The sequence below is a fragment of the Amia ocellicauda genome, chromosome 14 (genome assembly GCF_036373705.1).
Source record: "Amia ocellicauda isolate fAmiCal2 chromosome 14, fAmiCal2.hap1, whole genome shotgun sequence".
Taxonomy (NCBI): Eukaryota; Metazoa; Chordata; class Actinopteri; order Amiiformes; family Amiidae; genus Amia; species Amia ocellicauda.
Window position 1 is genome coordinate 16,539,681 of NC_089863.1, and position 22,270 is coordinate 16,561,950.

General features: G+C 41.6%; 1 protein-coding gene across 3 annotated transcripts; it reads left to right on the top strand.

The window, feature by feature from the left end:
• Positions 1-10,678: 10,678 nt before the first annotated feature.
• On the top strand, positions 10,679-20,556 carry LOC136767820 (butyrophilin subfamily 1 member A1). Of its 3 annotated transcripts, XM_066721834.1 has the most exons (10): positions 10,680-11,048; positions 11,636-11,795; positions 12,606-12,953; positions 13,473-13,739; positions 14,688-14,714; positions 15,022-15,048; positions 15,465-15,491; positions 15,821-15,838; positions 16,837-16,854; positions 19,801-20,556. In XM_066721834.1, the coding sequence occupies exons 1-10, from the start codon at positions 11,022-11,024 to the stop codon at positions 20,337-20,339; spliced, it is 1,458 nt and encodes a 485-aa protein (XP_066577931.1). In that variant the 5' UTR covers positions 10,680-11,021; the 3' UTR covers positions 20,340-20,556. The 3 variants fall into 3 exon arrangements, with proteins under 3 accessions (XP_066577932.1, XP_066577931.1, XP_066577933.1); XM_066721835.1 differs by lacking the exon at positions 16,837-16,854 and having other exon boundaries at positions 10,679-11,048; XM_066721836.1 differs by lacking the exon at positions 15,022-15,048.
• The last annotated feature ends 1,714 nt before the right edge of the window (positions 20,557-22,270 follow it).

Genomic DNA, 22,270 nt, shown 5'->3' on the forward strand with positions numbered 1-22,270 from the left:
GCTTATCCCAATACTTTAGTTAGTGTTTACTGTGAAGTTACAGGTGTGTAGATATATTGGATATAGCAAGCAGTGAGACAGTTCTGAGATGGTAGTGTGTGGTTGATAGATCCTTCTCTACACACAGATTTAACAACACACGACACTGTGTTTCAATTCCATTGATTTCTTGATTCTCAAGAAGGCTGATTCAAGCATGTGTGTGAGTTGGCACAAATAATCCAGCAATAGTGGTCCATTGCATTCTGGTGTAGCAACCCTCATATACCACGCCCATCACAGAGCCACACAGTTTGATGTAAAGAGTGGGGAAAGCTGCCAGCCTCCTGTGTGGGCATCACTAGGAGCTCATCTCCTCTCATTGTCAGGGTCAGTCACATTTTCTATTTCTTCTATGTCTGATTTCTGAAATATCTTCATTAATGAATATTGGAATGATATTAAACGTGTTTGACTGTCTTTTATTATGTTTTGTTAATGGTCTGTTCTGTTTTTTTTTTTTTACTTTTGCAGCTCTGCCTGTGCTTCACAGACAGATTGAGTTTCCTTCTATCAGTGTGTGCTTTAATATGAGGGACAGAACTATAAAGCCACCCTGCATTGTACTGTACAGCAAACATGAACACCAGTATTTAATGATTTGTGAAATTCGTATTGGGCTGCTTGGCACTGCATGAGATACATATACTTTACATATAATACTCTGAGGACATGGTCTGTCATGGGTAGAAAAGCAGGCAACACTGAAAATATGTAGAACAAATCAACTCTGCTGAAGTTTACATGTGTGTTGAAATCATACTTGAGTCATTTTATTCGAGCCAAACCAATATGACCTCTCTCTGTCTCAGGGGGTTTACAGGTATGGGGGTTTATGGGGTTTATTTCCCTGTAAAAGAGCTCATATGAGTTCATTTGCAATTGAAGCATGCATAGAGCTGTGTTGTTGCCACAGGATAATGTGGAAAATGTGGTTGCAGTCCAATAAAAGAAAGCTATGGGCAGCAACTTTTCAAAACAGTTCCTTTGTTTAATTAATCTGAAAAAAACAACAATTTATACAGAAGCTACTATCAGTGTTGCAAGTCTCATGCAGAGATAACAGTGATATGAAATAATTACCTCCTGACAGAAGCAGGAATTTCACGGGGGCGAAGGGGCATAGGCAGCAGGGCCCATCTAGGGGCCCCACAAGGGGATCCATGTTCCACCAGATATATATTTACAATGATATACCAAAGAACAAATATATAACAGTAAAATAATGATATATATATACACTCACCTAAAGGATTATTAGGAACACCTGTTCAATTTCTCATTAATGCAATTATCTAACCAACCAATCACATGGCAGTTGCATCAATGCATTTAGGGGTGTGGTCCTGGTCAAGACAATCTCCTGAACTCCAAACTGAATGTCTGAATGGGAAAGAAAGGTGATTTAAGCAATTTTGAGCGTGGCATGGTTGTTGGTGCCAGACGGGCCGGTCTGAGTATTTCACAATCTGCTCAGTTACTGGGATTTTCACGCACAACCATTTCTAGGGTTTACAAAGAATGGTGTGAAAAGGGAAAAACATCCAGTATGCGGCAGTCCTGTGGGCGAAAATGCCTTGTTGATGCTAGAGGTCAGAGGAGAATGGGCCGACTGATTCAAGCTGATAGAAGAGCAACTTTGACTGAAATAACCACTCGTTACAACCGAGGTATGCAGCAAAGCATTTGTGAAGCCACAACACGTACAACCTTGAGGCGGATGGGCTACAACAGCAGAAGACCCCACCGGGTACCACTCATCTCCACTACAAATAGGAAAAAGAGGCTACAATTTGCACAAGCTCACCAAAATTGGACAGTTGAAGACTAGAAAAATGTTGCCTGGTCTGATGAGTCTCGATTTCTGTCGAGACATTCAGATGGTAGAGTCAGAATTTGGCGTAAACAGAATGAGAACATGGATCCATCATGCCTTGTTACCACTGTGCAGGCTGGTGGTGGTGGTGTAATGGTGTGGGGGATGTTTTCTTGGCACATTTTAGGCCCCTTAGTGCCAATTGGGCATCGTTTAAATGCCACGGTCTACCTGAGCATTGTTTATATCGAGCATGAGTTTAAATCATAAGAGGGGGAAGGTGACTGGTGCATTATATAAAAATGAAATGCATCATATTATCATTATAAATACACTTATACTGACACACATACTGTATGTCCATAGGCGTGTATGATTGTCAATCGAGGTTTGATTTCCCCTGGAAGATACACGTGTCATTTAATCCTGAGGTCAGTTATTTTCTCTCATACCTTGAAATTGACACTGTGCATGCCAGTCCAGCGCAGGGAGAGAGAGGACCTGAGAGAGCAGGGCAGTGCAGGGCAGACACACGGGCCTGCAGACACAAGGGAGCAGAGGGTAAGTCAGTGTACACTGCTGCACACTTTAGCAAGCAGTTTCAGAGCAGCCCAGGGCCTGGAGTATATGTACAGTAAAGTCCAGTACAGCAGGGTCTCCAGCCCTGGTCCTGGAGAGCTATAGTACAGCAAGGTTCATACTTCAAACCTGAAGTAATCAAAATCTCAAGATTGGACACCATTACCCAGGCCGACTAACAGACAACACACAAAACATATGTTTTATATATAAAATACAGGAAATGTAATAAGTGCACAGTACAATTAATCTATCAGCAACTGACGTCTTCTCAGTTGTCCACAATTTGTGATCACCGGCCTTTAAAAATGTGTTGGATTTGGGCCTCTCCCAGAGCTGGGGTGGGGACCAGTGCTATATCAGCACTCTGTTATGCACTCTTATTGCCCTGAGTTGCTCCCGTCTGCTTCTGATTACTGATGCATCTTTAGCACTTTCACTCCTTTTACTGTATTGACTGCATTGATACTGATGCCTTCTGCTCTCTCTCTCTCTCTCTCTCTCTCTCTCTCTCTCTCTCTCTCTCTCTCTCACACACACACACACACACAGCATATTTTGCAATGCTTTGAAATATGTTTTGGGTGATGTCTGTTAGTCGGCCTGGTTAAGGCTGTCTGAACAAATGAATAATAATAATAATAATAATAATAATAATAATAATAATAATAATAATAATAACAACAACAACCAATAAAACCAGGCAGACCCTGGCTGCTGTAAAGGAAATGGGACAGGTTATTATGGCAGGGAGATCAGCAAACAAATGGGGTGCATCTCTACTGAAATCATTCTTTTATCTTTCAGAAACTCCCTGGGCTGAATGGTGTCATTTCAAAGGGACACCAAAAACAGTTGACTTTATAAACGCTGAAGCTGGTCGCTGCTGTACCTTTGTCTGCCATCAAATTGAATCTCCCCATTGAGCTTCAGGAGCCCGATGTCTAAGTTAAAGGTGTCATCATCTCTGTACTGCTCATGCACAAACACCTTCTCCACTTCCAGGGGGTTTCCTATTTGGAGTCTCTATGTTATAACTAGAAGACAAGTAAAACAAAAAAACAGCCCAGACATCAGAGATCCAGAGAATGAAGCTCATAAGGGACTGAGGGGCTTTGGGTTCAATCCCAGGTGAGGGACACTGTTGTTGTACCCTTGAGTAAGGTAAGGTATAGTATTAGATCACTCCAGTAAAAACCTAGCTGTATAAATGGGTAATTGTGTGTCAAAATAATGGGATATATTATAAATCGACCCTGGATGCTGAGAAATATAATAATAATAATAATAATAATAATAGAAGGAGATGACTATAAACTGGTGTGGAAAAGTGGGATTGCCAGGATAACAAGATAGGCTCTCACCTGCAAAGACTCAAAGATGTTTCGGCTCAAGTACCTCCCCATCTGTCATCAAGACATGGGCCGCAGTCAGGATCCACTGTTTGGAAATTATGGATCCACCTCCTAGCATATGCCTCTGTGGATTGAATCAAAAACCCCTTAAAGTAAATTCAATCTTTAGGGTCCAGTGCAGCCTGGGGCTGCCCAAGAGTTGTATTTGATGTCCAGCTTGGAAGCCTCTGGATTCTACCACAATGCTTGGAATACCTGATATCGCAGCTGAACTTGCCAAGGCCACTGGTTGTCTTTGGCATTCTTTCCGCCATAGATCCTCCCAAAGCTGGAGACCTTGCCCCCTCGGACCCCACAGCTGTCTGGGGCCTCTAACCACGGAAGGGTGAGAGTCAGAGAATAAAGAAGGGAGAAGGGGATGGTGAAAGGAGGAGAGCAAGAGCAAGAACACTGTAGTTAAGTGGGAATGCAATTCAACACGTGAAGCAAACAAACATAATGGCAGTGAAGGAAATGCAGTAAAGATGTCGGGCTCGACCAGCTCAAAACATAGAGAATCAAATAGAACGTGGTGATTTATGTCAAAGTTTTGATTTGGTCTAGCACTTTGACACCGATCAGGACTATAAGCACAAGTGATCGTGGATGGTTGCTGTGTTCTGAAGGCTCATATGCTCTTCATAAGGGATGCCACGATCAGGTTTCTTGCTGAGAAACATTTACTGCATTTTATTAAAGACATCTCGTTTTGGCTGGAGGACCCTGGTTGAATTATATTAATGAGGTGTGGAAGACAAACACAGAAAACAGATGAGGTCTGATCTGATTAGTTATGAATAGGGGTCAATCTTTCCGGTCAATTGTTTTTTTTTTTTTTTTTTTTATCATGTCCAATTTTCCAAAAGTCCAAATCGGTTTAAGGCAAGTAAAACCCTACTGGCGATCAATCAGACTCACCTTCAGTGGAGAGGTTGGCCAGGCTGGTGTAGTCAGGCAGGTAGAAGGCTCTCCGCTCTGCTCTCTGGGAGGCCAGCTGGTCCAGCTCCTCTTTACTCGCACCCCCCACCCCGATGGTGAAGATGTCTGTGACACAGGGCGAGTCTCATTAGCCCAGAACTTGCCTGCTCCACATATGGGATGCATTTCGACTAGCAGACAAGCAGACACAGAGCAACACCCAAGAACAGCGGCTCAGATGGTGAACTCACCCAGGTTCTTCTCAGGCCCAGGGATGGGCTCCATCATGTTGCGGATAATGGAATAAGGACTGGGCCCCATATTGTGTCTGCCTGAAATTGATTTGCAAAGTGTAAAACAGTTCGCAGTGCTGTGGAAGTTAGATGCATAACACACACTGAAAGGACTACAAGTATGTCACTAGACATACAGACTTGACTATTGTAGTCTGGCAACATCATGTGAGGTTGCGGTTTTGGTCGTATTTAGTTTTTACAAATAAGACAAATGTTTTCAAAACATTGTCAAACTGTTTTCTTCACAGTTTTCCATTTTCTTCATGGGTCCATGTGATTTGTGTAATTGTGTGATTGTGTGGGTGCCCTGTACCGTCAGTGAGGATGATGATGATATTTTAGGGAGGCACAGTGGATTTCACCCCCAAAGAAAATCGAAATATTTGAAAATATTTGAAAATTCACTAATACATGGGATTAACTTATTTATTTATTTTGTACAATGATATCTAATAGTGTAATGATGGTCCTGGAGCAACATTCATTATGATGTCACAGGAACAACACCAACAGCGATATCAGATCAGTCATCAATATGTGCTCCTTTTCTCACTCACCTCATGTCACCTGCTCTCCCTGCCCTGTTGGCATCCTAATGCTCTCTCTCTCCCTCTCTCTCTTTACTCTGAATGCATCTGAGTGAGCATGACAGAAATATGATCAGTAAACAAGTGGTGTTTCTTGCCATGATGTTCAGGAATGGATTACTAACCATTTCTAATCTGAATGGCAATGATTATTATATCAATAAACATTGACTCATCTCTTGTACTACTTGTTTAATCAAACAAACACTAATAATGCAAGCACAGCTATACAGTGTACTATATAATATGCAATAAGTGAAAGCTACTTCTGTCTACATCAATTACACACGCAGTGCAACATCAATGATCACACTTTACTCAGACTTCACCGGTCTTTCTGACAGGTATAAGTAATAAAGACACTGAGTTAGTTGAACCCGCCCGTGAGCACCATTGTGGGTCGCTAGTGAATGTGTGGCTCATTAACTGTCCAGGTAACTGAGCTATTGGTGGTTGATTGATAAACAGTGAAGAAAGCAGCGCAGTGCATATAATACATGTAATGTATGAGCTCTGAGCTTCACCTGCGCCCTCCTCACTGTAGGGCACACTCTTTGTCTCTGTGGGACGCAGCCTAGTTTTGCGCTTTTTACTACATTTGAAAGTAATGAAACAGAGACAGTACAGTGTCTGACTTTCTTTCTAGAATCAGTGGCGGTTCTAGGATTTTTCTGTAACAGGGGCCATTAAGGGGCCACATGTTACATTCAGGGGCCAAGTACAGGGTACATTCAAGCACACAAAATAATTTATTCAGTACGGTGCAAATACACTTCGGCAGTACATTTCTCCTCGTTGCAATTTCAATGAATGCCATTTAATACATTGCATTGTGTCTATCATCTGGCTTTGCCTACATCATGTTTTCTTTGACCTGGTGAAGAGGGGTTTGGGCTACCCTGGTCCTCAGCTGCCTTCTGGTTGATTCTGTCCTCTGACCTCTCCTTGCTTAAACCCTCACTTTCAGTGGTATCAAAAGTTAATTTTGTAAAAAACCTCTGAATGGCTCCCTGTGTCTTTTTTTTCATGCTCATTATATCTGCCAAACACGATAATTAACATTATCACAAAGGTATAATTACATACAGGGCGGTTAGTGCATGCAAAAACCCTAAAGTTAGTGCCACAGACGTTTGATAAAGTTAACTATAGAATCTTTGCTAGCGCTATCTTAGCAAAAACATGTTAACATTGCTAACAAGTTTAGTGGCTTACAAGTTTATTGGTTTACTTCGACGGTGCTTCTTCCACAATTTAGTTAACAAACCTAAAATAAGTAAGAGCAGCAGCTAAATATCCTTTCATATTTTAATGACAACCAACACGAGGATTTGTGACTCACCAAGAATTGTTTTCAAGTTGGATAACTGTTCTCCCGCGTACTGGCATGACGTCAGAGAAGAATGTTCTGGTATCGCTCAAGCCAAAGCACTTCTTCTTCTTCTTTTTTTTGGCGATTCCCATCGATTTCACGCATTAGTTTCAAGCACTGCTTCTTCTCCCAAGTTACATCGACACATTACTGCCGCAGTGCCGCCAATTGTTTGGGGGTGGAATTGCTCTTCTCGTCGACGATTGATGGAACGGGGGCCAATCAGGGGCCAATCAGATTTCAGCAGGGGCCAGGGCCCCCGTGGCCCCGCCTCTAGAACCTCCCCTGGTCCACATAGACTCCTAGGTCTTTCTCATGCGTTACTTCATCTAGTTCTATTCCTCCAATATTGTAATTATAGTGGACATTTTTGTTACCTGCATGTATTACCTTGCACTTGACCACATTGAATTTCATCTGCCAGGTGTCGACCCACAACTCAATATTATCTAAGTCCCTTTGAATAGCCTGTGCTGCCGAGATTGTATCTGCTGAGCCACCTATTTTAGTATCATCTGCAAATTTGACAAGTTTGCTAACTAAATCCAGAGTCCAGATCATTAATATAGATTATAAAAAGTAAAGGCTCTGATACTGATCCCTGTGGAACTCCACTAACAATCTTTGGTGTGGAACCTTATCAAAAGCTTTTTGAAAATCTAAGTATATCATATCATATGCTTTCACGTGATCTACATCTGCAGTTGCATGTTCAAACAATTTTAATAAATTAGTAAGACATGATCTGCCTCATCTAAACCCATGTTTACTATCTCCAAGAATATGTTTTTTTTTTTAATTAAGATGCTCCTCTACTTTCTGTCTAATCATTTTCTCCAACATTTTACAGGTGATGCAGATGAGACTGATTGGTCTGTAATTTCCTGGCTCAGTTTTGTCCCCTTTCTTGTGGATTGGTCTGACATTTGCTGTCTTCCAGTCAGTTGGCAACATCCCCTGTTCTAAGTGTCTTTTGGAATATTTGAGTTAGCGGCCTTAATTTCTTTAAGTACTGTTGGAAATGTCCCATCTGGTCCAGGTGATTTGTTTGTTTTTAATTCCGCTAGTCCCTTTAGTACCTCCTCCTCATTTATCCTGATGTCTCTTAGGGTTCGACTGGACTGATTGTTAACCTGTAGCATGTTATCTGTTTTTTCTTTTGTAAAAACCTCTGTGAAATACTCATTTAGAACATTTGCCACATCTTGTTAGTTTTCCAAGATACTTCCATTTTTGCCCTTTATCTGTTCCAATTCCTCCTTTATTGACCTCTTGCTGTTGTAGTATTGAAAAAAGCTCTTTGCTTTAGCTTTAGCTCCAAGAGCTACATTTCTTTCTATTTCCCTCTTTGCTTTCCTGATCCCTTTCTTAAGGTCTCTTTGCAGTTCAACATATTCTATCCCTTTTGTATGCGCTATACAACTTTTTCTTTCTCTTGATATTTTATTGCTTACCTCTATTAAACCATTTTGGCCAATGTTTCTTGGTCCTTAATTTGTTAAGATTTGGTACAAATTTCTGCTGAGCCTCAAGTAGTATATTCTTAAAATATAACCATCCATTTTCAACTGAATCTGTATCCAGTGTGCTCCAGTCTACCTCTTCTTAGTGCCGCCTCATACCTTCAATGTTTGCTTTTCTAAAATTGTAGACCATTGTTTTAGACTTGGTCCTTGTTTTTTGAAAGAATGCCTCAAAGCTAACCATATTGTGAGCACAGTTTGCAATTGGTTCTCTAACTAATGCCATTCTGACTAGTTGGTCATTTGAAAAGATCAAGTCAATGCATACACTCTCCCTGGTTGGTTCCCTGGCAAATTGAGTTAGAAAGTAGTTGTTTACCATCTCAACCATTTCTATTTCTGCTTCTGTAGTCCCCACTGGGCTTTCCCAGTCTAAGTTTGGGAAATTGAAATCCCCCATTATAACAGCCACATCCTTGCTACATGCAGTCCTGATTACACTGTACAATGCAGCATCTAGCTGAATATCTGAGTTTGGTGGCCTGTAACACACTCCTACCGCTAATCCTCCAGATCTCTTGTTCAAAAGTTTCACCCACAAAGATTCTGTTCCGTTACTGGGATCTAATACAAGTTCTTCTGCCTCAATGTAATTTTTCACATATAATGCTACCCCACCACCTCTTTGATTTTGCCTGTCTCTCCTAAACTGTGTGTATCCTTCCAACTTGTATTCATCCCCATCATTTTCTGTAAGCCATGTTTCTGTCACTCCTACAACATCATAGTCACACGCCAGCACTGTGGCTTCCAAGTCTAACATCTTGTTCCTTATACTCCTAGCATTGAGGTACAAACATTTCAGGACTTTCCTACTGGCAGTTTCCCTTAGTTTTCTTTCCTTAGTGGAACATCTCCCATTGTCAGAGCCCCCCTGGTTCCTAGTTTAAATGATTCTCAATTTCACTGCACATACGCTCTCCCAATGCATTACCCCCCCTTCTGTTTAGATGTAGACCGTCCAGTTTGTACAGGTCCCATCTATCACAGAAGAAAGACCAATGCTCCTTAAACCTAAACCCCTCTTCCCTACACCAAGCTTTCAACCACGTGTTAAACTTTCTAAACTCTGCCTGTCTCCCTGGCCTGGCACGTGGTACCGGAAGTATTTCAGAGAAAACTACCGTAGAGGTTCTGCTCTTTAGTTTTGTTCCTAACTCTTTCAATTTGTCTTGCAGAACCTCTGTCCTACCTTTTCCTTTGTCATTGGTTCTAATGTGGACCATGACCAGTGGATTCCCCCCGGCTTTGGCCAGTAGCCCGTCTACTAGTTTAGGGAGATCTGCAACCTGAGCACCAGGGAGGCTAGATACTGTACATACTGACTATATGTGTTATGTGTCATGTGTGCCAGGTAGATTTTTTCATCAGTACATGCGGTAGTTCAACTGTGAATAAAAAACCTGCACAATAATAGTCCTTATAATGTTTTAATAAAAATATTCAGATAACCACTCACATCAGTAAATCACCATAGTGAGAATGCTGCATTATTACACATTATTAAAACATGAGGGTTTCAAACAGTTCCTCTGACAGTGAGCAGCAGTCAGGCCTGAAGACACGGCCACCTACACTGAGAAGATGCTCCACAGCTGCAGAAGATGCTGAACATCATGTATTCAACATCAATTATACTGAGAGTTGGATACAGCCCAGCATTTGTCTTCCAGAACTGAAGATGGTGGAAGATGAGGTGTGGAGAGGGACTCCTCAATTTATCTGTTAATGGCTAGAGATTACTTAGGATCTCTGCATGCCTCATCCAAGTGTCTTTAATCTCCTAATGTTGTGCTATGTTTAAGGTTACATTTTCAAAATACAACCCATTGATTCAAATATAAATTATAGAAAATTGAATATATCAAATACTAGTGAAAATACATATTAAGTATTAGCAAAAACATATCAATACTTTTTCAAATACAGTCAATTAGTAATTGACAAACAGGATACAATTTCTAATTTTTCGAATACAAAATTGAAAATACAGAAATACAAATATGTAATGATATTCGACCCAGGTCTGACTGTATTATCAATGCATTTGGTTGCTGTTGACATTCCTGGTTACTGCAGGTGTTTTATATCCAGATTTTCACTGCAGATCACACCCACCTAACACACAACGTAATGACGTCCCCACGACACTGTGGCAACGTTGTGTGTTAGAGCAGGTAGAGGACTAAACGCGGCCGAGTCTGAGCGCTCGCTGCTGCCTCCCTGCTAACACACTGCGTTGCCACCCATATAAAACGTCGTGGCAACGTTGTGTTACCTGTCACTTCTCAGCTCATATGGTGTTTGTCAGCCAGCACGGAAGTGGCTAAAGGACACAGTGAGAGACAAAGTGAAAGTGAAGGAGAAGTGCAACTCGACCCGACGGACCGGATCGCTGTTGTGTCTCAGCATTTCACTGAGATCTGGGCTCCCAGTCCTGCTTGTATCGGCACTGGATTACAGACAGACAGCCGGACCAGACACGACTTCTCATGTTATGACCTCATCGCTCCTCCGAGCACAGGTAGCCCGTGTTACGTCTCTCTGACACTCTCATTTCCAACGCATTTTATCGACTTTTGTCCAAACACTAGCATGTTCTTGGATGTATTGCTATGTTTTGCTACCGCAGATTTCCGCAGTTCTGCTCAGTTTTGCGCAGAAATGCAGATACACAGTCTTCGAGGGCTGCTGTGTGACGTCACTAAGCGCACCCCGAGGCGATCGTCAATGTATCTTTACACGATAAGGCCGTGAACAGCATTGTCAACACTTATACATCCGTTATTTAATAAAGCTGTAACCTAAATGATACATTAATTATAATAATAAGAAACTGTAATCCGAAAAGCGCGATGTTAAATCCTGAATAAAATAATTAAAAAGGTGTATTTCGATGAGAAGCAGCCGGCGAACACAAGCACAGCTCAGTGTGAGTGTCTTCTATAGGGTTGTGCTGCGCATACGAATAATTTGCGAAAATCAGTAACAGGCCGCATATGTGCACAGACACGAGTGCAATGGCTGTATCTCCCAATCATAATAGCTGTTTATTGTGGTTATTCAGTGCAGTACACACAGTTTCTAATGTTACACTTTGCTGTTCCTCAGTTCTTCCTCATCTGGGCTCTGAGACACTGCTCTCCAGCTGGGATTGGCCTGCGAGTCTGTCTGTCTGTCTGTCTGTCTGTCCCAGGGATGAAGTCTGACCGATCAGAGTGGCTCTGTGTGATTGTCCTGCTGCTCCAGCAGACCTCAGTGTCAGGATCAGGTACAGTGAGGACACTTTTATTCTCCATAATGAACTGAGCTCAGACACTCAACAGCAGGGCTTCAACACAGCACAGCAGCCCAGCGCAGCTCAGCTTCAGCTTCTGCACCAGAGACACAGTCACTGCACAGCTCACACCAGTGACAGCCGACACACAAGCTGCGTTTTATTTTGCTTCCCTGTATCTCAATACTGTGGACTGAGGTTCAGCCCAAATTCCCTTTTCCCTTTTCTCAGCTCCTGAAGGGAATCCCATTGTGACTCGACATTTAGTCTGATTATTTATGTTCTCTATACATCTTAATGTCTGTATTAATAATAATAATATTATTTTTATTTATTTCTTAGCAGACGCCCTTATCCTTACAAAATATAAGCGCAATACAAAGTGCATCAATACAGTACAGTTCAAAGGCAAAAAACATCACAAATTCAAATGTACATAATACAGTGCAATTTCTAAGCATATAACATTTTACAAATTACAATTTACACAAGTGTTTACAATATATGAGGTCTTGCATCCTGGATTGTAAAAGCTGATGTTAGGTCCCAGTCAAGGGCCAAGCGAAAGGGAGCATAGAGGGAATCAAAATAAACAATACGAGTACTAGTAAAGCAAGGCAAGTAGGAGGGTAAAACATTGTGAAGTGCTATATTTCAGGAGAGTAAATTACTAAATTACAAGTACTGTCTATTATAACTGGCATCTGAATTTATTATGGTGCTCTTTTCGGGTATGGCTTAGAGCCATTTCTTATCTCTGCATGTTTGTTTAAAAGTCCAACTGTGTGTTATTTGTCTCTCCAGAGAGGTTTGAGGTTCTTGGCCCACGTTACCCCATTGCTGTTTACCCTGGAGAAGACACTGTTCTGCCCTGTTACCTCTCACCCAACATCAGCGCTGAGGACATGCAGATCAGGTGGTTCAGAGAGGACCCTACAGCCCCTGTCAGTTTATATCAGTTTGGACAGTATAACTTTCAAAAGCAGATCCCATCCTACAAGGGCAGGGCTGAGCTTTTCCCAGAGGAGTTCAGGAAAGGCAACGTGTCTCTGAGACTGAAGGATGTGCGCGGCTCTGATGATGGGCGGTACAACTGTATGGTTCTGTCTGCAGACTCGTATGAAGAGGCTCTTATTGACGTGGTTGTCAGAGGTGAGTTTTGTGCTCCAGCTTCACACTGATCATCTCAACATCAGTGTTTGTACTCATACTTACAATAATACTGCAGCTGTTACTTAAAATATATTTATTTGTCCTGTAATCCTATAATATTTCCATTGTAATGCTAGTCAGTTTTAAAAGTTTAATTTTAGAATAAATTAATATTTAAAGCATTATTAGTGTTTTTTATATAAAATAGTTTTATTTTCATACAGTGTCACCCTACTACAGTGTTGTTTAGTCCAATTTGCTCCACAGCAGTTGAGCAGATCTGATCACAATGCTCAAAAATAAATATTTTCACTTTATTATCATATTTGTTTTCTGAAACTTGATGTCTTGAAATGTTTCACTTCCTTTGAAAGAGCCCAACAGTGAAACAATTCTGTGTTTTACTTCCTGTATTTTTTAAATCATTTGAAAATATTTTTTCAAAATGTCTAAACTTAGACAATGAAAAATACAATTAATCTGCCTGAGGTTCATGAAAGCTGTTGTCACTATTGACAGGTCAGTCCTCAGTGTCCCTCCACTCGGAAGGAGGTCAGACCCGGCTGGAGTGCAGGTCAGATCGGTACCCTGAGCCTGCAGTGATCTGGACAGACAGGGACGGACAAGATGTCACATCACTGTCCAACACCACAGAGCAGAGAGACAGTGAGAGGCGTCTCAGTCTGAGGAGCTCCATCCCAGTCAGACAGGAGTCCAATGTCTTCAGCTGCCTGATTAGAAGTGCAGTATCTGAACCAAACTGGGAACCACAACTCCACATACTCAGTGAGTATAAAAAACTAGATATTGTGACAGCTTTTATGGTTGAGGTTATTGTAGTCAACACAGAACATAATGACGTTACCTAAACTGCTTAACTTATCTGAGATTTCTCTCCAAACGTTTATCTAGATCCTGCTGTTCAAACTATCAATCTGCATAATATCTAATAGACTGTTTTCCTTTATTGGATGAAGGTCTCTCTTTGTATTCTCTTCCTCTCTGTCTGTGTTTCTTAACTGGATAAAACATGAATCAGAACGACCCACAGTCTCGTCCCAGTGCTGTGTGGCTTCATCAGTAGGGATCAGGCCAGTGTCTGAGGAGCTGTGTGTCAGTTCCTGTGGGTTGATGCTGCTGTTCTGTTCTCCAGGGGACTTCTTCCCTGACCCCTCTGGGTGGATGGTGTCTTTATTCCTAATGGCCGCTCTCACTGTGGTAGCAGCTGCTCTTCTGCTGATCCTGTGGAGATGAATGGACAGTGAGTGTCTGGATGCTTGTGTGGCATTTCATGAGTTACATAGATAGTGGACAGTGTGGAATCAATATTAATGTGTGCCTGGATGATTGTGTGTCTCCTCATGAATTCCCTAGAACACACAACGTAGTTCACAGTCACCAGGCCAGGATCAGTACAGACAATACTAATGTTTCTCGCAGTCACGTTATGTATCAAACCGAAACAGTTGTTCCTCCATTCACCTCACTGCTCTCCATGTGACTCTCACTCTGTGAGGTTATTTCACTAATCCAGGGGGTAGGACGCCTGTAACAGTCAGTCAGTGATATACTCAGTGTTTTTTAATGTTTGGGCAGCAGTTAAGAGGAACAGTAAGTCTACCAATCCCTGTCCCAGCTGGACCAGTTAAACCAGAGCTTCATCACTGGCAGTCAGGAGTCTGTCAGCATTGTTATTCATTCCACCCTCTGTATTTTATTTTTATTTTTCTGCAGAGAAAGAGACATTGTTTGAATCTCAAGGTAAGTAAATTAATACATTTGAATCCTCTTCTGTAGCAGCTCCTCATTCATTTGAAGTTGCAGGACCATTAAAAGGACTTGATTCCAGCCCATTCCTATATGATAGGAATTCAAAATTGATACATTTAAACATGTAATACAAATATAATAATACAGGAACATTCATTTTCAAATCAATTGAGTATATCAGTAAAAGACCACAAATAACAATTTGCATTACATTTGCAAAAAAATAATACATATAATGTGTTTGACTGTCTTTGATCTTTATTAGTATAATGGTCTGTTATGTTTGTTTTATGTGCAGTGCTTCCTGTACTTCGCAGTCATCTGGGTAAGTTTTCTGCTGCCATTGTGTGGAGCAATAAGATAAAAGAACCAGCAATCAAACGTACACTGCACTGCAGCTTGTCTGTGTTCAAGTATTTGACCCCGTTAAACAGATGGTAAAGAATCATGCTTTAGTACAGCAGACTGTGCAGCTGCTTGTGTTGAGTCAGTCTGAAGCAGTTTCACAGCTGACTGATACTGGTCGTGTGTAAGTCTCGCTCTGGGGCTGCTAATAACACACAACACTGTGTGAGCTGCCATGTAAGACTGCTAGCTTAAGTGTGCAGCAATAAATACATACACTGAGGTGTTTTCCAGCACTGCTATTCTTTACTACAGTGCTGTGTGCTGTAGTGTGTATTTGAAAGTGCCCAGGCCTGACTCCAGTGTCTCTGACTCCACTCCTGTGTGTCTTTGCAGATGAGGAGTATCAGTGGACATTCAATGGTAAGTAAATCCATAAAGACATTGAATTCTCCTCTATAGTCAGTAGGCATCCATCTCACACAGCAGCCCTTTAAAAGCATCACTCCTGCTTTTACCCACAGAATGAGCAGATTATCTCAGTGTGAATAAACATTCACTGTCCATGGGTTAGTATTATTATAAGTGTTTAGAGGAAATAAAGGGAAATGGGATGCATTTATATTTTTACAATTTTTACTTATTCAGTTTTTTTATCATAATAATCCTAAACAAAGTGGTACTGTAATCAGGTAGAGGTGCAATATTAAAGCAGTTTCCCTGTCATTAATGGACTGTCTCTTTCTCTGCAGTTCGTCATGGACGATGGGGTGAGTGTTTAATGAGTCTCTATGAGAGGCAGGGAGACACACATCCAGTCTTTTCAGACACATGAGACAACAATTTAGTGGGTCAGGAATTAGTGCATTTTTCCATTATTATAGGTACAATATTACTGTGGTGAGAAGAGAATCCAATTTGACCATTAATATTGGTAGTTCAAGAAACCAAGGGAATAATTTACATTTCTTCACTGTTTCCTGAGTGCTGGCAGCCTTTGGCAAGAAAGCTTGAAAAACAAATAAGTAATTTTCCGCTTTCCTTTTTTCTGTGTGGACTTATTCCATTTTTATACATACATGTTTTTCACTTTGTGGCTGGCTTATTTTCTTGGCCCTCTGTAATAATAAGTCTTGCTGGCTGCCAGCTCAAAGCTGTGGGGAACTGAGAGGCCAGTGGCTGCCGTGATGTGACAGTCGTGTGAACCTGGCAGACAGGGCTGCAGGAGCAGTGACAGCGCAGAGACAGATATGCAGCATTAGCTCAGTCCAGCGCTTACACACATAATGTGTCTGAGGAGGGCAGACTGCAGGGCTGGACTCGGAGAGGAAAAGCAATGCAAAAACACCCAGAAGCATTGATGCTGAGGCTCCTAAATGGACAGAGAGGGAAAGAGACAGATAACCAAGGACAGGACAGGGCAAATATACAGGACTTACAGAAATGCGTTTATCACTGCAGAGCAAGGGCAGCTTTGTGTTGTTAGGGTAACTAACGTGTCTAAACTGAATAAGCCAGAAGCATCATCCTACTTCAAACATGTACTTTAAAAGTTTTAAAAACATCATATGGTAAAATAAACATATAGTATTAATATTAAAACAGTGTTTATCTTATTGTAATCAACCTAATCACAGTCATAATTGGCAGTGAGGTTTACTTTTATTTAACCCATGGCCCTGTACTGGATGCAGTGGTCATTGAAAGTGGAGGGGTAGAATATTAAAGCCCTTTTAATTGTCATTAATGTTTGTCTTGTCGTTTGCAGCTCGTCATGGACAGTGGGGTAAGTGCTCTCTCTGGATGCTTTATGAGAGGCAGCCTCTGCAGAGCTGACACAGCCTCCGGCCTCTTGTGAAACATCTCTACTGCAGTTTAAGAAGATATCACACTATAATTGATGTATAATTTCATGGTGCTTGACCAGGAGAGACAGGTGTTTTATGATATGACTCAGTGTGTGACAATGGATTCAGTGTGAAGAAGTACAGCTGTGACAGATCTCAGTTCATTCACACTTTATTAGGGCTTTAAGTTCTCACGCTCATGGAAAGTCACATTAGATAATTTTCCTCAGAAGCATGAACATCATTTAATGTCCGTAAATGGTCTTCTCGTGGTGACAGAGGGGAGGGAGTTCAGCTGTGAGCTCTGTGTCCTCCTCCCAGCGCAGGGCTGATAATAATGGCGTCTCTCTGTACTGCTCAGACAGGAGTGTTGATGCAGATGGGCAGTTGGGCTTCGAGGACCAAGTCAAGCCCTTACAAAGGCTGTAAAAAAAAATCACCCGAGGTTATGGCACTTCATCGTTCTTTTTCCCTGTCTGCGATTGGGCCACTACTCAGTTCTCTGACTTCATCCAAAGCCAGCAGTCCAGGGCTGTCGTTTTCAGGCAGGGTCATTATGAGTAAGAGTCGTCGTTGTCCAGTGCAGGTCAGTTCACAGATCGGGGTCTCAAATCCAAAGCGGGGGAGGTGGGTACATTACCCTTCTATACTAATGTCTCATGAGACAGAGGTGTGTGGCAGGTATTTCTCCAGAGATCATAGAAGGGGAGAATAGGGAGGCACTTCATCTGCAAATCCTGCCAATCATTAACTGCTCCCCATGGGGTGTCACACATGATACTGATCACACAGGGACACAGCAGCTGATTGTTTTACTGGGAAAAGCATTTGTATATCGATATTATTCCTGCTGTGTGCACAGTGAGTGTGCGGTGGGGTATTTACCTGTGATACAGGAGCCCTCCTACCAGGGGCATCGCCAGGGTAGTTCTTGGGGTGGTGGGTGTCCCCCTAAATCTATCCACCTCCCTACAGCCAGTAAATATATCAACCACAATACGCTGCCCTTTTGTTACAGGGGAAAAAAATCACCAAATCTCCAGCGAACACCTTCAAATGGAAACGCCTCCATTGAAATCCATGTCTAAGTCAACCCATGCAGTATAAATTGATATACCTGTACTTCTCTCTGTTATAAAGAAACAAACTGCAACAAACATCATCCAATCTGACAAGTTCTGGTGTTTCCAGCCAATCACTGCAACAACAGCAATTATTGGAATTACTGCAGCAAGTCCAGTGGCAACACTGAGCCATTTTTATTGCAGCCTTCAACAGAGACTCACAGGATAACTGTTAAACAGGTCTGGTCATGATTAAAATCAATAAATCAGTCATTGTATCTGCATCTGTATTGTATGCAGTTAACTGTAAGCCTTTCTCTCTGAATTTTACATTCATCTTGGGTTAATTAATTTAATGAAATGAAAAAGTAAAGACTGATATGTTGAGTAGAAGAGAAACAAGCGGTGCTAGTTGTAATGCAGGTACAATGCAAGTGTGTCAGTGTGTCCAGCAGCTGCTGTGCTGAGCCGATGGACTCGGGTTCAGGTTTGGGAAGCAGATCAGTGATCTGCGCAAATGGATGCATGTTTTGATGTCAATACGTTTTATTTCACCTGAAGCTACAATACAATCAGTTCCGTTAAAAAGCAAGTCGTTGTGTGTCAGACTCTGTTCACTGACCGGGACATCACAATAGTAAGAAATGCTCGTTTCATTATTTCTGTTTGTTTAGAGGCTATACACGTTGACTGGGATATGTGCTAATAAAGGCAACGTACTAAATATATAACACACATCTCTGAATAAACTTAACCACAAATACGATGGCTTATCTAAAGATAGCGCTTCTTCAGTTGTAGATTCAGGACAGCATTGCAGTCCCAAGTTAAGTGTGCAGTTCATGGTATTTAATTTCGATACTCAGTCCATATGAATCAAATCAATACAGAAGTGACTGTATCCTCTTCACTTCAGTGCAATATAAATGTACACAGGAGGGGGTTGAACTTGTGGACGGGGAGAATAAAAAGAGATGGCCCTTTATTTTACATCTTTATCTTTTCTTATGCGGATAACTGTAAATATTAAAGTTATTAACTTTCACTAAAATTAATATAATTATTCCAGCATTATTAAGGACTGAATGTCATTTATCTCTGGAAACTATATTGTCTTGTATTATTATTTCCTATTGCAGAGTAGAGCTCATAGAGGAGAGAGAGGGAGGAAACTTTAGACACTTTTGAAAGGACGAGTGAATAGTATTTCCACAATGATGAACACAAGCCCTGTTTGCTCGTCAGCACTGGGCTGTGTGGTGATGGTTGGTCTGATGGTGTTGTCTTGCTCAATGGCCTGCACTGTGAAAGAGGGTCAGGACCTCGTTAGCATGTGGCTGCAGATAAACCAGCTCGTCAGCTAAAGTCAACAGGAGTCGCCATCACATGAATGGATGTGTATTCATTATCCTCGTCAGTTACTGTCAAGTGACCGTGGTCTGTAAATAAACATATATATATACAATAAGATCTGCATCAGTAATGTTTACATACAGAGGAAACAGCATTATCTTAGTTAATAACATTAACATTCACTATAAACATGAAAAATACAGTTACATGTCGAAATCATAAATCATCCTGAATTAATCATTAACAAAATCGGAAACTTACATCTCTGCATTGACGCTCGGATGGTGTAGAAAAACGGCAAGAAAGGAGAGGAGGTTTGTTATTTACATGTTTGCAGGAGAAAATGGCTGCCTAAGGACATTTCCAGAAAATGTCATGAACTAAATGTTGAACACTTGAACACTAGAGGCGACACGTCACAAGCTAAAGGTCTTTCTGATCCCAGTGTTTCCTCTTGTTTTCCCACAGCTGATGTGACTCTGGATCCTGATACAGCACACTGTGCACTGACCCTGTCTGAGGATGGGAAGAGAGTGAGACGGGGAGACAGACAGGATCTCCCTGACAATCAGCAGAGATTTGATTACAGGCCCTGTGTCGTGAGCAGAGAGAGCTTCACCTCAGGGAGACACTACTGGGTGCTGGAGGTGAATGGATGGTGGAGAATAGGAGTCACCAGTGAGTCTGCAAACAGGAGAGGAGACTTCAGCTTCACTCCCCAGCGGGGATACTGGTGTCTGGACTGTGTCTCCTCTTCTCTCTCTGCTCTCACTGACCCTCGGACCCGCCTCCCTCAGACTCTGTGTCCCAGGATGCTGGGGGTGTGTGTGGACATTGAGGAGAGACGGGTCTCCTTTTACACAGTGGAGTCCAGGGCTCATATCTACACCTTCACTGACATGCGCTTCCCTGAGGGACAGAAGATCTATCCTTTCTTCTGGACCGGGGATAGAAACAGAGACCTTGTGATTCTGCCTCCTGTTGAGACTGAAACGGGACATTCATGAGAAAATCGTTATTATTATGATGATGTCGCTCTGTGGCTCCTGCGCTTCTATATATATGTTGTAATATAAGTGTTTCTTATTAATTCAGTTATTAGTTCAGATCTGCAGCCTCACGGGTTTCTGACCGAGTGAAACACCTTCGTTCATTTAGGAAATCAACAACTTTCTAATTATTGGAAAACGATGTATGTTTTTTTAATAAACTTAAAAACCTCAATATTGTGATATTCAGGGTGAGTAACTCAATGAGGAGACTTTGGGAATTCCTCTGTGGAGCCGCTCAGCAGTCTCTCTTAAAAGGGCAACACAGCAGCCTACTCCTGCACATTTTGAGATTAGAGAGACAGAGCTCTGCAATATAATAATAACAATAATAAGAAGAATCTTTTATATTTTAAGCATTGCCAAAGATATATGGTCTGAGATCTTTTCAATTCTTATTTTCATATGTTAGTTTTTTTAAAAGTGAAATATAATTATGAAATAATAAGAAACTGTTTCTTTTTTTAAAACTGAAATTCAGGAAGTAGGGCTTCCAAAACTGGAAGAAAATTCCAAGCCCGGGTTTTTGGAGAAATTGTCCGGGTATCCTGGGTTTTCGATGCCCTGGGTCCTGGCTAGAAACACTAAGTCAAAGGTCACATTTGAATTTGTTATTGGTGGAATTTTGAAGTCATTTTTTGTCTTTGTTATTTGCAGATCAGCTTGGGGAAAAGGGTGAGTATTCGGTTGTCATGAGTGATGAACTGGATGAAGCACTAATCCATTCTCTGCTGTGCTCACACATGTATTAGTATCTTGTGAAGTATATCGATTTTTTATTTATCTGCCTAAGAAAACAAACTCTTCCCCATTTCAGCAGTTTGTTCCACCTTTATATTTAAAGAGAAGTTGTGTCTTCCACACTCCACACTTCCACTGTTCGTCCCCTGAATATGAACATTCCTCAACACTAGGTGCAAGCTCCTAATCACACACTCCTGTCAGTCGCACTGCCTCTCCATCCACTGCTATCTCCTCCCATTGGCCCAGCACCACCTCCCACGGTTTTCAGCCCCACTTATTCAGACCCCTCGGTTACAGTCACTGATTGCTAAGTCTTGATTACTTCCCTGTGTCACTTCTAAGCATTCCCGTATGTGCCTGCTATATCCTTTTGACCATTGATTACCTCCTTTGACCATCACTTCTTGGATTGCCCCTTCTGACTTGTTTGCCCGATCGTCTGACCTCCTGCCTACCCCCTTGACCACTCTTCTTGCCCTGCTCCCATGGATTCTGTTTGCTGGCCCTTGACCCACGCCTGTTCGACTACGCTGTGCTTCTCCGCACCTGAGTTCTACCTTTCTGCTTCACGCTGTGCGTAACAGAAATATGATATGTAATGCTTATATGGGAGTGCAGTCAGGGAGTGCTGACCATGAATAATGATTCATGAATAATCTCCTTGCTGCTTCCTTGTCAGTGGCAGCAGTTTATTAGATTATTTTTCTTTTTTCTTTACTGCATAACACATGTAATGACCACCCCTATGGGGGAGCTATCATATATACGTCTGATTACAGACTATGGCATTGCGGTAATGAAATAAGTTAAGCAGCCATAGATTCAATGAACAGTGTTTTGAATCCCATTTTATTTTTATTATTTTCATTTTAACAAACTAGCTAACTTGGAACTATGGGTAGACTGCCATTAGCCCCTTTTGGGAAGAACAGGTAATTATTCTGACACTTCTGCTTCATTCCCAAATGTACATATCTAAACATGTAGTTGGTTTAACAATGCGTCCATATCTGATCATTACATCTTGATAGTCCTTTTGGCGAGAGGTGTCTTGTGCCATTTCAACACTCGGCAGTGTTGGTGGTTGATGACTGGTGTTTACACTGGTAGCTTTGGCATAGAATGCTTCCCTTCAGTTGTCAGGG